The 13,293-nt window shown below is 29.8% G+C and overlaps 1 protein-coding gene across 5 annotated transcripts in view; it reads left to right on the top strand.

The window, feature by feature from the left end:
* Positions 1-13,293, top strand: part of LOC123015438 (Down syndrome cell adhesion molecule-like protein Dscam2) — an 81,453-nt gene that overhangs the window by 53,165 nt on the left and 14,995 nt on the right. For 2 of the 5 annotated variants that reach the window (XM_044415175.1, XM_044415167.1), the window contains exons 7-11: positions 828-1,169; positions 1,219-1,363; positions 4,789-4,940; positions 6,354-6,626; positions 11,892-12,176. In XM_044415175.1, coding sequence (XP_044271110.1) covers positions 828-1,169; positions 1,219-1,363; positions 4,789-4,940; positions 6,354-6,626; positions 11,892-12,176 — 1,197 coding nt within the window. Of the gene's footprint in view, positions 1-827; positions 1,170-1,218; positions 1,364-4,788; positions 4,941-6,353; positions 6,627-9,312; positions 9,380-11,599; positions 11,818-11,891; positions 12,268-13,293 lie in introns of all 5 variants that reach the window. The other 3 variants (XM_044415196.1, XR_006413383.1, XM_044415183.1) reach the window with 3 other exon arrangements.

Raw genomic sequence — 13,293 nt, 5'->3', positions numbered from 1 at the left:
AAAAAAGACATTTTTGTAGACCTTAAAAAGAAAAGAAGATTCTGAAAAATTGTATTTTCGATAAAACATCACATTTTTATAGTATTTTATCATTCATTAATTAGTTCTTCCAAAAAATAAATAGTTTTTTAGCGAAATATTTTAAAGTGATGTGATCTGAAAAGTAGAGATTTCTTAGAAAAGGTTATTAAAATGGCTTGTCTGGGGCAAAACCAATTTATTTATTCTCTTTCGTTCAAGATGTCGAAAATACAAAGTCGAGAATAAAATTTTATCTCAACTTTGATTTTTTATTGTTAAAAGTTTTGCATATCAATGCGTGCATATATTGGAGCATATTTCTTAAAATCTTGTGTAAAATACGTGCATATACAGGTTGTATTATAAAAAACGCCCCAAGCTATAATTTCATTGCTTTTAAAGAAGTTATAATTTTTTATTGCTCAAAGTTGAACAGTTTTTCGTTATCAATCGTTTGCTTGTCTTAGATAAAATGAATAAAAATTCTTTCCACAGACTTCTTTATTTAATTTAATTTTTAAATTGTCTAAAATCACAAGTTAGTGATAGATAATAGTAAATGAGCTTGTTGAAAGACTATTTAATGAGGAATTCAAAAATGATAAAGTATACAGGGTGTTACATTTAAAAAACTGAAATTAATGTCACTTCCGGTAAAACAGGAAGCAATATTAAATAAGCAGCTGTCCCAAACAATAGATGCCCAAAATACAGCCTGTAGATGCGCATATTTTACGAAGTTTTCCTTAATTATTATATTATTATAATCCAGCCGGCGAGCTCATTAAAATCCGGGTTTTTTTCAGCCGGAATTTATCGTTGCACAGCTTCAAATGCAGGTGGCGAAGCAAGCGCTGACATCCGCCTCGTTGTCGCAACAGCTTTGCATGTGGAAATCTCCCCACCCATGCTCACAGTCCATATGGGCGGAACGGCGGAATTCCGTTGTATAGTTTCATCGTCCAACGATGGGCCGCACCTTCTCACATGGTACAAAGATGGGCGCCAGTTGCCCAGCACGGGTCGAGGATCCAGCGAAACTCTGGTTATCAACAACGTGGGTCGCGAAGACAGGGGGATGTATCAGTGTATAGTCCGGCGATCGGAGGGGGACACGTCCCAGGCGTCAGCCGAGCTGCAACTCGGGGGTCAGTCTCACAAAATGTCAATTTTTTTCGTGAAAAATGCTTTTTGTAGATGCCCCACCCATTCTTCTGTACAGTTTCATCGAACAAACTTTACAACCTGGGCCTGCGGTGTCGCTCAAATGTAGCGCTTCGGGGAATCCCACGCCGCAGATCACGTGGACTCTTGATGGGTTTCCCTTGCCAAGTCACGGCAGGTTAGTAAATCGCACAAAAAATTTTTAATAGTTAAAAAAAAATTGGTATTTTTGTCACAGTTTTTTCGATGCCAATGAGAGAAACAAATTTAAATTTACAAATATAGTCCATTAAAACGATTTATTTTTATTGGCAAATGAAAAATTAAGTTTAAACTCATCGATTCTGCGTTCTTATATACAAATTGTCTAAATATTGTCAATTTTTTGGTAATAGTATTTTTTTATTGCCAACTGAGAATACAAAAAAATTGCACTAAACGGGAATTTTTCAAAGCCAATTGAGGAAACAAATTTAAATTTATCATTTTTAAAAATCATATAAAAGGTTTCATTTGCATTTTTTGGAGCCTACTGATACAAAATTGACGAAATAGTCCCTTATTTAACATTGATTTTTTTGTGACTAATTGGAAAAATTAACTTAAATTCATTATTTTTGCCTGTTTTTCAAAGCAAATTTGAATTGAATTAAAACAGTTTTTTTAATGTCCAATCGGTGAGGTTTTGGGCAAAATCTTGAATTTGATTGGATGGACACATGTTAACTTATTGGTGATTTACAAGGACCAATAATAATCATTTCCCATTCACGTAATTACCACTAAGGTGAGAACAAACCGGTTTTTATTTCTTATTGGCCAAAATCCGACAAAAACCTAGCAACGATAAGTAACTCCACCCATTTAAAAAATCGTGAATAATTATTGATTTTTGAATCGAATTTTTATAACAAATCAGCGTTTAGTGTGAGTTATCTTACTTTAATTGGATCTAATTTTGCACAATGGGTGGAGCCAACCCCAGAGCCAATATGAATATGCACTTTCGATTATTAGACCAATAAAAAGTAAAAAATTATTTAATGCGTTAAAGTTGAGTGTCATTGTTCGATTCTTAGCCAATCAATTACGTCTTTTAAAATCAACCAATTAGAACACGTCTTAGATTTTTCGACAAAAAAAATAAAAATAATTAAAATTTTTGTTTTAAAAATCGCCTTCTTTGATTTTATTGTCAATATAAAAAAATATTATTTGAAGAATAAACATTAATTAATTTTCTTTACTGTCAAATGACCAAATTGTCAAAATTTGGCATTTTTGGAAGATCTACAAAACTCTGTGTATTTAGTACATTTATTGTGTACTAAAATTTGTATTTTGCTCAATTTTTAATTTAAAAACACCGATTCGAGTCGTTTTTAGCGGTTTTAGCCTTTATTTTCCAAATCTCTTAAAAAAATATTCAAAAATCCACAAAACCGCTTGCTAAATCTTCGAAAAAAATCAAAAGTACATAATCCAACAGTTTGGTTCTTTACGTACAATAAGTGAAAAATTTAGAACAATTTTCTGATTCAAAATGGTCCAAAAAAATTCAAATTCTCAAACAAGAGACCATTTTTTTTTGTTTTTTGCCAGCGGTTTTTCACTCTTCTAATTAATTGGTTTTCAGTTTTATCATCATACGAGTATGAAATATAAATCATGAACTAGAACTGGGATTACGAGTGCAAAAAAATTTAAAACATTCATTTTAGAGAGTTGTATGCACAAGAACTGTTCTGTTTTTATTTACAATATTATTGATTAATTGAATATTGTGCGCATTTGCATTAATTTAATAACTTGTTTTTGCAATATTGTTTAACGAAAGTGAGTTTATGAAAACAAGGACATGCAATTACTTGTTTTAACAATAAATATTTGTCATTGACAAGCCCTGCATTTCCCAGAAATTCACTCATGTTGCTCCTGCTGCAAGAAACATTTACTTTGTAAACCACAGAGATGAAAATTTACATTTCCATCATTTATTATGAAGTTATACTGAACTACTTTAAGGAATAAATATGAAAATTAAATGATTACTGATAGTAAACTACCAGTTTTTTTTTGGAAATAAATTAATAAATGTTTAAAGATTGTAAAGGAGCGATGCCAAAATATTTTTTATTTTTATTAATTGTTTAAACTTTTGAGATTACCATATTAATACTTTTTTTCTTAAATAGAAACGGTTTTTTATTTATTGTTTTACAAAGAAATGTTTATGCATTTTATAAATGTACAAAAATATTTATTGAAAATGTTCAAATTATGTTAAAAAAAATTTAAACTTTATCTGTTGTCAAAACTTTTTTGAGACTTAATTTTGCCCATTTAAATCAAGTTTTTCAAATTTAGTGATTTTCTTGGTTAAAAACTCTCTAAACAGATAGAAATTTGGCTATTTGCGGTATTATTTTTGCAAAATTTCTCAATTTTTTCTTGGTGAAAAACAGGCGAAAAAATTCATGAGACTTAATTTTGCAAATTTAAATAAAATTTTTCAAATTTAGTGATTTTCTTGGTAAAAGACTCTCTTAACAGATGAAATTTTGTTATTTTCTGTACTATTTTCGCCAAATCTCTTACATTTAGGATGTTCTCTTCGTAAAAAACAAGCGAAAAGGCTCATTTGAAACTTAATTTTGCAAATTTAAATTAAATTTTCAAATTTTATGAGTTTCTTATTACTGAAATTTGTTTTATAAATTTAACACATTTTGGACCCATTTTTGCAATTTTCTGAATTTTTTTGTTGAAAACCAGGCAAAAATACTTATTTGAGACTTGAGTTTGCAAATTTAAATCACAAAAAATAGGCAAATTAATCCAATTTTAGACCTTATTGCCTAAGTTTCAAGGTTATTTAAACCAAATCCTTCGAATTTATAGTCACTCTCTCAATTAAAAACCGTTTTCATTTAAGAAAAAACTATTAATATGGTAATCTCAAAAGTTTAAACAATTAATTGAAATACAAAATATTTTGTCATCGCTCCTTTACAACCTTTAAACATTTATTAATTTATTTCCAAAAAAAAACTGGAAGTTTACTCAAAAAAAACTTTAATTCTTTGCATAGAAACAATTCTTGTAACAAGCGCGTTGTCTAAAAAAAATGTGGTAGGTTTCCATAAAAAAAAATGTTACTATGTTTATCTCGTAAGTAAAAACATTTAATTTACATTTAATTTTTTTTAAATAGCATTTTTATAGCCATTGCACACCTATAAATTTATTTGCCAAAAAAATTGATAGTTTCGCCAGAATAAAATCGTTTCCAGACTTTTGGACCACCCTGAAATTCATCGAAATCCGATAGAGAATAACAAAAATATTGCAATGTGAAAAATCGCCAAATTTTAGTATCCGGTTAATTTTGACATCCAGTGTAGTTTATAAAACGAACTTTTTGCGTGACTACTTTCAAATAATACAAAAGCTTCCCCAACAAAATCACTCAACTCCAGAGAACATTAATCTCTGTTATGTATCATTTTCTAATTTTTAAAACTCCTTTAGACGAAAAATCTCACAATTTTCGTAAAAAGCAAAGTTTGGGATTAAATTAATAAAACATTTATTTATTTCCAGATTTGTGATAGGACAATACGTCACAGTACATGGCGATGTAATTAGTCATGTGAATATAAGCCATGTCATGGTTGAAGATGGGGGCGAATACACTTGCACAGCGGAAAATCGGGCTGGGAAAAGCTCTCATTCGGCTCGTTTGAACGTTTACGGTGGGTTTCAGGTGTTTATTTATATACCAGGTGAATAAAAAGTATGGAACCAAACATTTTTTGCATAAACTATTTATTTTTTGAAAATACTAATTGATGAGTGAGAAAGTACTATAAAAATGTGATGTTTTATCAAGAATAAAATTTTTCGAAATTTCCTTTTGTTTTTGAATTCTACAAAAAAAAAATATTTTTTTAAATGGCAACCCACTGTAAAATCATTTTTCTCATAAAAGCTATACTCTAAGTATTACAACTATCCGCTTTATATTTAATGTTTTCAAAAAAATTTTTACACATAAATTGCAAATTTTGACAAAAAAATCTCAAAAACAAAACAAAATTTCGTTCTGAAAATACGATCACATTTTTTATATTACTTTAATTTATATTAATTATTCTTGCTGGAGACCAATGATTAAAAATAAAACCGCTTGGTTCCATACTTTATATTCACTCTGTATATATTATATTATAATATATATTATATAGGGTGTTCCGTTTTTATTGTTACAAATTTAAACAGGTGATAGGATATTCAATTATAAGACAAAAGTTTCCTATAAATATGTATCGAAAAATGCTTGGTAAGGGAGCTACACCCCCTGGAAGGGGGCTAATATGTTTTTGCTAATATTTCAGAAAATATTTAATATAAAATTACAAAATTACCTAAACGAATTCAAAGATCAAATGTCGAAATTTCTAATCAGGGGCGTCCGAAACTGGTGGGGTTTAGGGTAAAAAAATACCCTACCTATTTTGGCTTTAGTTTCTTTAGTTATGCATTGACCAAAATGGTGGTCACTTTGAACAACTCCTTTAGATTTAGGCAAACTCATTTAATTAATGTTATTATTGTTACTGTAATGTAATGTTAGTTAGTTGAGGTTGATTAAAAAATATGAATTTCTTGTTTTTATTATTCTGTAAATTCAGATTTATTTGAATGTTGTATTGGTGTGTAACATAAATTTTAAATTAATTTTATTCAAAAACAATAAGTCGTATCGACACAAGAGAGACTTTTCTGTGATAAACTATCGAAATTAAGATTTTGTTGCTGAAAGTATCGAGAAACTAAAGCCAAAATAAATAAGGTATTTTTTTACTTTAAACTCCCCCAGTTTCGTACGCCCCTGATTAAAAATTTTGCCATTCGATGTTTGAATTCATTTAGGTGTATAAAGGTTATCATCTGTACCAAATTTTGTAATTTTATCTTAAACGGTTTCTGAAATATTAGCAAAAACATGTTAGCCCCCTTCCAGGGGGTGTAGCTCCCTTACCAAGCATTTTTCGATACATGTTTGTAGGAAACTTTTGTCTTAGAATTGAATATTCTATCACCTGGTAAAACTTGTAAGAATAAAAACGGAACACCCTGTATATTTAAAAAACACCGTTTTTCAGGAATGCCCTACATTCGTCTGATTCCCAAAGTAACCGCTGTGGCCGGTGAAACATTACAACTGAAATGTCCTGTGGCGGGATATCCCATTGAAGAAATTCACTGGGAACGTTCAGGGAGGGAATTACCGGATGATCTAAGACAGAAGGTTTTAAAGGATGGAACATTAATCATACATCCTGTTGAGAAAAAGGCAGACTCCGGGGTGTACACTTGTTGGGCAAGGAACAAACAAGGACACAGCGCAAGAAGAAGTGGAGAAGTTAGTGTCATAGGTCAGAATTTTTTCTCATACATTTTCATAATTAATTGAGCATTTAAAAATATTTTAACCGATTTTTTTACATTTTGTAGGTAAATGTTTTGTTTTTGTATTTCCGGCATTGTTTATTTTTATTGTGTTTGTTTCGTTTGTAATTTGTTTTGTTATTACTTTTTTAATAAATTTTTTTCATAGTTTTGTTCCTTATCTTGTTTACATTTGCAGTCTGCATCATCCTTTATTGTTGTCTACAATTAATCAAATGAAAATAATTACTTCAGCAAACGTCTGAATATTCATCATTTTGTTTTCGGTTATATAAAATCGCATTATTTTGCGAAATTGCATTTGCCATAAAATTGAATGTTTCCCACAGGTAATAAAGGTCACGGATCGTTGGCCATTAATGGCAATAACACATCAAGAGAATACTTTCCTACTTTTAACTTTCCACAAAAAAATTAAATTGACCAGTAAACCGTCGTATTCCGGAACATTTAGGTAATAAAAGATGCAAATTGTATTAGTCTTTCCTTTCGTATAATTTATACATTCACTGTCGACTTTAAAAAGTATTAGTGTTCTTTAATTGTATACACACAATTCAAAGTCGACGAAAAAATTGACTATTATTAAAAAAATATATTTTATTTTAACAAATTAAATATTTTGTATTACGTACCTAGTTACTTTATTTAATATCTTTTAAAAAAAGGTAGAAAAGAAGAAGAAAAATAGGAAAGAAAAAGAGAAACATTTGAAAAAATTTACAAAACAAAAATTAAATTAATTAACTACAATTTTTTGTATAATATATTCTTTTTTTTCATAGTTTCCTCACTTTTTTGAAAACAAGCGAATTTCAGCCTTTCTCATAATAATTATGTAAAAAATTTGTGTGACCCCAAAAAAATGAAAAAAACGCTCATACTCACAAAACAAAAAATCGTTGACTCGAACAAGAAATTGACCAAAAAGTTGGTCACAAAAATAGCTTATTTTCACATGAAATTGGACAAAAAATCGCCTGTAATCAAAAAAATCGGTCGACGAGTAGAAAAATTAAACAAAAAATTGCTTGTCACAAAATCGCTTGTCGTCAGAAAAAATAGAGTTAGAAAAGTCGCTCATTTTCACATAAAACTGAATAAAAAACTCTCGAGGTCATAAAAAAATCAATTAAATGTAGCCTTTCTCATAATAATTATGCAAAAAAACTTGTGAGAACCCAAAAAAAAATGAAAAAAATCGCTCATATTCACAAAACAAAACTCGAACAAGAAATTAACCAAAAAAATACAAAATTTGAGCAAAAATTTGCAGATGAAAAAATCGCCGTAATCACAAAAATAACTTATTTACACATGAAATTGGACAAAAAAATCGTTTGTGGTCAAAAAAAAAACGGTCGACGACAAAAAATCGGCGGTAGTCACAAAAATCGCTCATTATCACATGAAGTTGAATAAAAAATTGCTCGAGGTCATAAAAAATTGAGCAAAAAATTGCTTGTTGGAAGAGAAAATTGAGGATAAAATTGTTTGCAGTTCAAGAATTTGGTTACTGCGGTCATAAAATATCACTTGGAATAAAAAATTAAACCAAATATCGGCCTTTGTTAAAAATTATCCAAAAAACTTCTTTTGTAGTCACAAAACAAAAAATCATTGACGGAACAAAAAATAACCAAAAAATTGCTTATTGAAACAAAATTTGAGCAAAAATCGCTTATCTTTACATGAAATTAAATTAAACAAAAAATTGCACGAGGAAAAATTAAGCCGGGTACACAAAATCAAAAATAAATCGCTTGTTAACAAACCTTTTTTTCTTTAAAACACAAGAAATTAACCAAAAAATTGCTTATTAAAAGAAAGTTTGAACAAAAAATGTCTTGTCTGAAAATAAAACAGCAAAAAGTTAGTAGTCATAAAAGTTGCTCATATTTAGATGCAATTGAACAAAAAAAAATCCGCTTGAGCAAAAAAATCTCTTGTCGCACAAGAAAATTGAAGATAAAATAATTTGGTTATTGCGGTCTTAAAATGTAGCAAGTTGGAGGAAAGAATTGAAGAAAAAAATCCAAAATCAAGAAAAAATCAACTTTTCTTCTACTGAATCAGAATAATGACATGTTTTTCCTTTGCAGTTTTGGCGTAAAATGAAAGATTTTTTTTTCTCTTGTAAACTCAATCCGGGGACATACTGTAGATTGTTGTAATCTTTAGATCATAACCTTCTTGAGGAAATGGTTCTATAGTTGGTTGCCATTTCGAATTTTTTTTATAGTATTTTATCATTTATCAATTAGTTTTATAAAGAAAATGAATATTTTAAGCAAAAAACGTTTAGTTTTATACTTTTTATTCACCTGGTTTAGGTGGGTACTCAATTTTACTTTCTTTATCCTATAAGAATCGGCTGAAATTTGAGCTATCCAGATTTTTGCATTTCTGGACTAATTATAGCTTCAAGAGACCAAAAAAGTTCTCCAAATAAGTAGGATAAGGAAAGTCGTGTGATTTTTTTACTGGCTCATAAAAACCAGCGTTTTTCCTCATTTGTGTCCTTGTTTTTTTCAAGTTTTGGGTTCGATTACCATTGAAATGTTTGTCGCTTTTAGACAGGAGAAGTTAAACCGAAATCAGCGCAGTGCCCCATTAGCGTAATTTCTCGTTTGATGCATAATTTTATTGCAGTTCCTCCTAAGGTTAGTCCATTCTACGTGGAAGACACTTTGCACATGGGTGACCGTGCAAGTTTAACATGTTCTGTAACCAAGGGTGACTTACCATTGACCATAACCTGGCGCAAAAACGGCCGTACCGTCGAGCATTCTACCTTATTAAACAGAATTAGAAATGTTATAAATGTAGAAAATATAATGGGATAAAAAACGCACTTTAAAAGTTTTAGTTCTTAAAGGAATAAATAAATACAGGAATTATTAATTAATTAAAAAGTTATCTAAGTTTTTCAAAAAAAACATCTGGAAATTTTAATTTTCAAAAATGGTGGCTGCGCCGGGCTAATGAATTCTAAATTATTACATTTTTTATTTATTATATTTGTAATAAAACTAATTTATAAATCTTACTGAAGACTACTTTTGGATAAAATTTGAGTACAATATACTAAGTAACTTGAATAATAAATCATTTAATTAAAAAACACTTGATTTTGAAAACTTGATTTTTTTTTAAATTTTGTCTGGTAAATGAAAAAWWTTTTTTTAGGTATTTAGTAAATCTAGATATTTAAAAAGTCTGTTTTGCAATCAAACAGAAATCAGAAATGTTTTAAATGTAAAAATATAATGGGATAAAAAACGCACTTTAAAAGTTTTAGTTCTTAAAGGAATAAATAAAAACAGGAATTATTAATTTATTAAAAAGTTATCCAAGTTTTAAAAAAAAACCTCGAAATTTTATTTTCCCAAAATGGTGGTTGCGCCGGGCTATTAAATTCTAAATTATTACATTTTCTATTTATTATTCAAAAAATGTATTTGTAATAAAACTAATTTAGAAATCTTACTTAAGACTACTTTTAGATCAAATTTGAGTACAATATCCCAAGTAACTTGAATAATAAATCATTTAATTAAAAAACACAACTTGATTTTTTTTGAAAACTTTGACTGATAAATAAAATAATTTATTCTTAGGTAATTAGTAAGTCTATTTTTTGCAACCAAACGAAGTCAGAAAAGTTCTAAACGTAAAAATATAATGGTATAAAAAACGCACTTTAAATTTTTGTATTATTACAAGAATAAATAAATACAGGAATTACTAATTTATTAAAAAGTTATTTAGGTTTTTAAAAAACTCATTTTTTTTATATTTTGAAAAATGGTGGATGCGCCGGGATAATAAATTATAAGTTATTAAATATTTTATTTATTAAGTATACAATGTATTTGTGATAAACTGATAAATCCAATTTATAAATATTACTTAGGACTACTTTTGGATAAAATTTGAGTAGAACATCCTAAGTAACTTGAATAATAAATCATTTAATTAAAAAACACGATTTAATTTTTTTTTGAAAATTTTGACTGATAAATAAAAAAAAATTCTTAGGTATTTAGTAATTCTAGATATTTTAAAAGTTTGTTTTGCAACCAAACAGAATCGGAAATGTTTTAAATGTAAAAAATAAAATGGGATAAAAACGCACTTTAAAATTTTTAATTATTGTAGGAATAAATAAATACAGGAATTATTAATTTATTAAAAAGTTATCCAAGTTTTAAAAAAAAACTCGAAATTTTATTTTCCAAAAATGGTGGATGCGCCGGGTATTTGTAATAAAACTAATTTAGAAATCTTACTTAAGACTAGTTTTGGATCAAATTTGAGTAACAACTTGATTTTTTTTTTAAACTTTGATTGACAAATGAAATATTTTATTCTTAGGTATTTAGTAAGTCTATTTTTTAAACCAATTTTGGTCTTCGAATTCGTCTTTAATAAAAGATCACTTATAACGTGTGGGTTAACACGGGCGCCTTTTTTTCATCATACTGTATACCTTATTAAACAGTAAAATGTGATAAACTATGATCTATTTCGCTTGTAATCACCAACGTAAACGTTACACTAAATATTAGGATGCTTTCTAAATAAGTAGGATAAGGAAAGTCGTGTGATTTTTTTACTGGCTCATAAAAACCAGCGTTTTTCCTCATTTGTGTCCTTGTTTTTTTCAAGTTTTGAGTTCGATTACCATTGAAATGTTTGTCGCTTTTAAACAGGAGAAGTTAAACCGAAATCAGCGCAGTGCCCCATTAGCGTAATTTCTCGTTTGATGCATAATTTCATTGCAGTTCCTCCTAAGGTTAGTCCATTCTACGTGGAGGACACTTTGCACATGGGTGACCGTGCAAGTTTAACATGTTCTGTAACCAAGGGTGACTTACCATTGACCATAACCTGGCGCAAAAACGGCCGTACNCATGGGTGACCGTGCAAGTTTAACATGTTCTGTAACCAAGGGTGACTTACCATTGACCATAACCTGGCGCAAAAACGGCCGTACCGTCGAGCCCGCCCATATGGTCTCCATCACCCAAGTGGACCAATTTACTAGCATTCTAGTGATCGAGAAACTCTCCTCGGAACACAACGGCAACTATTCGTGTGTTGTGCGTAATTTGGCAGCAGAGGTGTCTCACACCCACCAAATGGTAGTGAACGGTAATTGGGCGCGCCGTGTCGCGCGTTTTCCTATTTCTTTTCTATCTCTGATGTTTGTTTCTCTTCTCTCTCAGTTCCTCCTATTATTGAGCCCTTTTCCTTTCAAGACGGGCTGTCGGAAGGCATGCGAACTCGTACCGTCTGCGGCGTGAGCGCCGGGGACCCGCCACTGGTGGTCTCCTGGCTCAAAGAGGGGCAACCGCTGACGCCTTCGCTGGGCGTCAACGTGTCGGCCCTTGATCCCTATTCTAGTCTCCTCAGCATTTCTAGTCTTGATTCGAGACATTCCGGGGACTTCACGTGCGTGGCCAGCAATCCGGCGGCTGAGGTCAGGTACACCGCCAAGCTACAGGTCAAAGGTAACCACCCAGCCTGTCTCCTTCCACCCAACACTCCCACTACACCTTCCGTTGCTTTGGCACATGCGTCAACTGGAACCCCCAGATCAAGGTACTGTTGCACCCTTTTTTTGTTCTACTTCGAACTCACTTTCACTTCTAGGTTCTTCTATTTCTGTAGATTGTCGATGTTGGTTATGAGCATGACGGTTATTACTTTTAGTAGCAATGAGATTTGTAGTTGCAGCACTACCACCGATTGATATACCATTGCCACCAAAAGTCCACAAACTTTCATTTTTTCTAGCACTATTTCACTAGTTGAGGTACAAAATACAACTTTTACCCCATTTGCAACAATAAACAACGGTAGAAACAGAAGTATAAAAACTTCGTGTTTCCAAAAACCACAATACAATAGTGGCAATTTTAATTGTTTTTTCTTAGATATTTAATAAGTCTATTTTTCAATGAGAAATGTTCCAAATCTAAAAATATTTTGGTATAAAAAACGCATTTTAAATTTTTTAAGTTATCTAGATTTTCTAATAAAAATGGAGGATGCGCCGGGCTAATAAATTCTAACTTATTAAATATTTTATTTATTATACAAAAAATGTATTTGTGATAAAATTAATTTATAAATCTTGCTTTGCTTAAAGACTACATTTGGATCAAATTTTAGTACAATATCCTAAGTAACTTAAACAATGAATCATTTAATTAAAAAACACAACCTGATTTTTTTTGAAAATTTTGACTGATAAATAAAAAACAATTTTCTTAGGTATTTAGTAAGTCTAGACATTTTAAAAGTCTGTTTTGCAACCAAACAGTATCAGAAATGTTTTAAATATAAAAATATAATGGGACAAAAATCGCACTTTAAAATTTCTAATTATTAAAAGAATCAATAAACACAGAAATTATTAATTTATTTAAAATTATCTGTTTTTCAAAAAAAAAATCAAATTTTTGATTTCCAAAAATGGTGGATGCGCCGGGCTAATAAATTCTAAATTATTACATTTTTTATTTATTATTCAAAAAATATATTTGTAATAAAACTAATTTAGATTTAGATACTTTTGGATTGAATTTGAGTACAATATCCCAAGTAACTTGGATAATAAATAAT

Source organism: Tribolium madens, unplaced genomic scaffold (genome assembly GCF_015345945.1).
Source record: "Tribolium madens isolate multiple individuals breed KSU strain unplaced genomic scaffold, Tmad_KSU_1.1 Scaffold_11;HRSCAF=98;Tcas5.2_LG3b, whole genome shotgun sequence".
Lineage (NCBI taxonomy): Eukaryota > Metazoa > Arthropoda > Insecta > Coleoptera > Tenebrionidae > Tribolium > Tribolium madens.
Note: the sequence above shows the minus strand (reverse complement) of the source record. Positions and strands in the feature narration are given on the sequence as shown.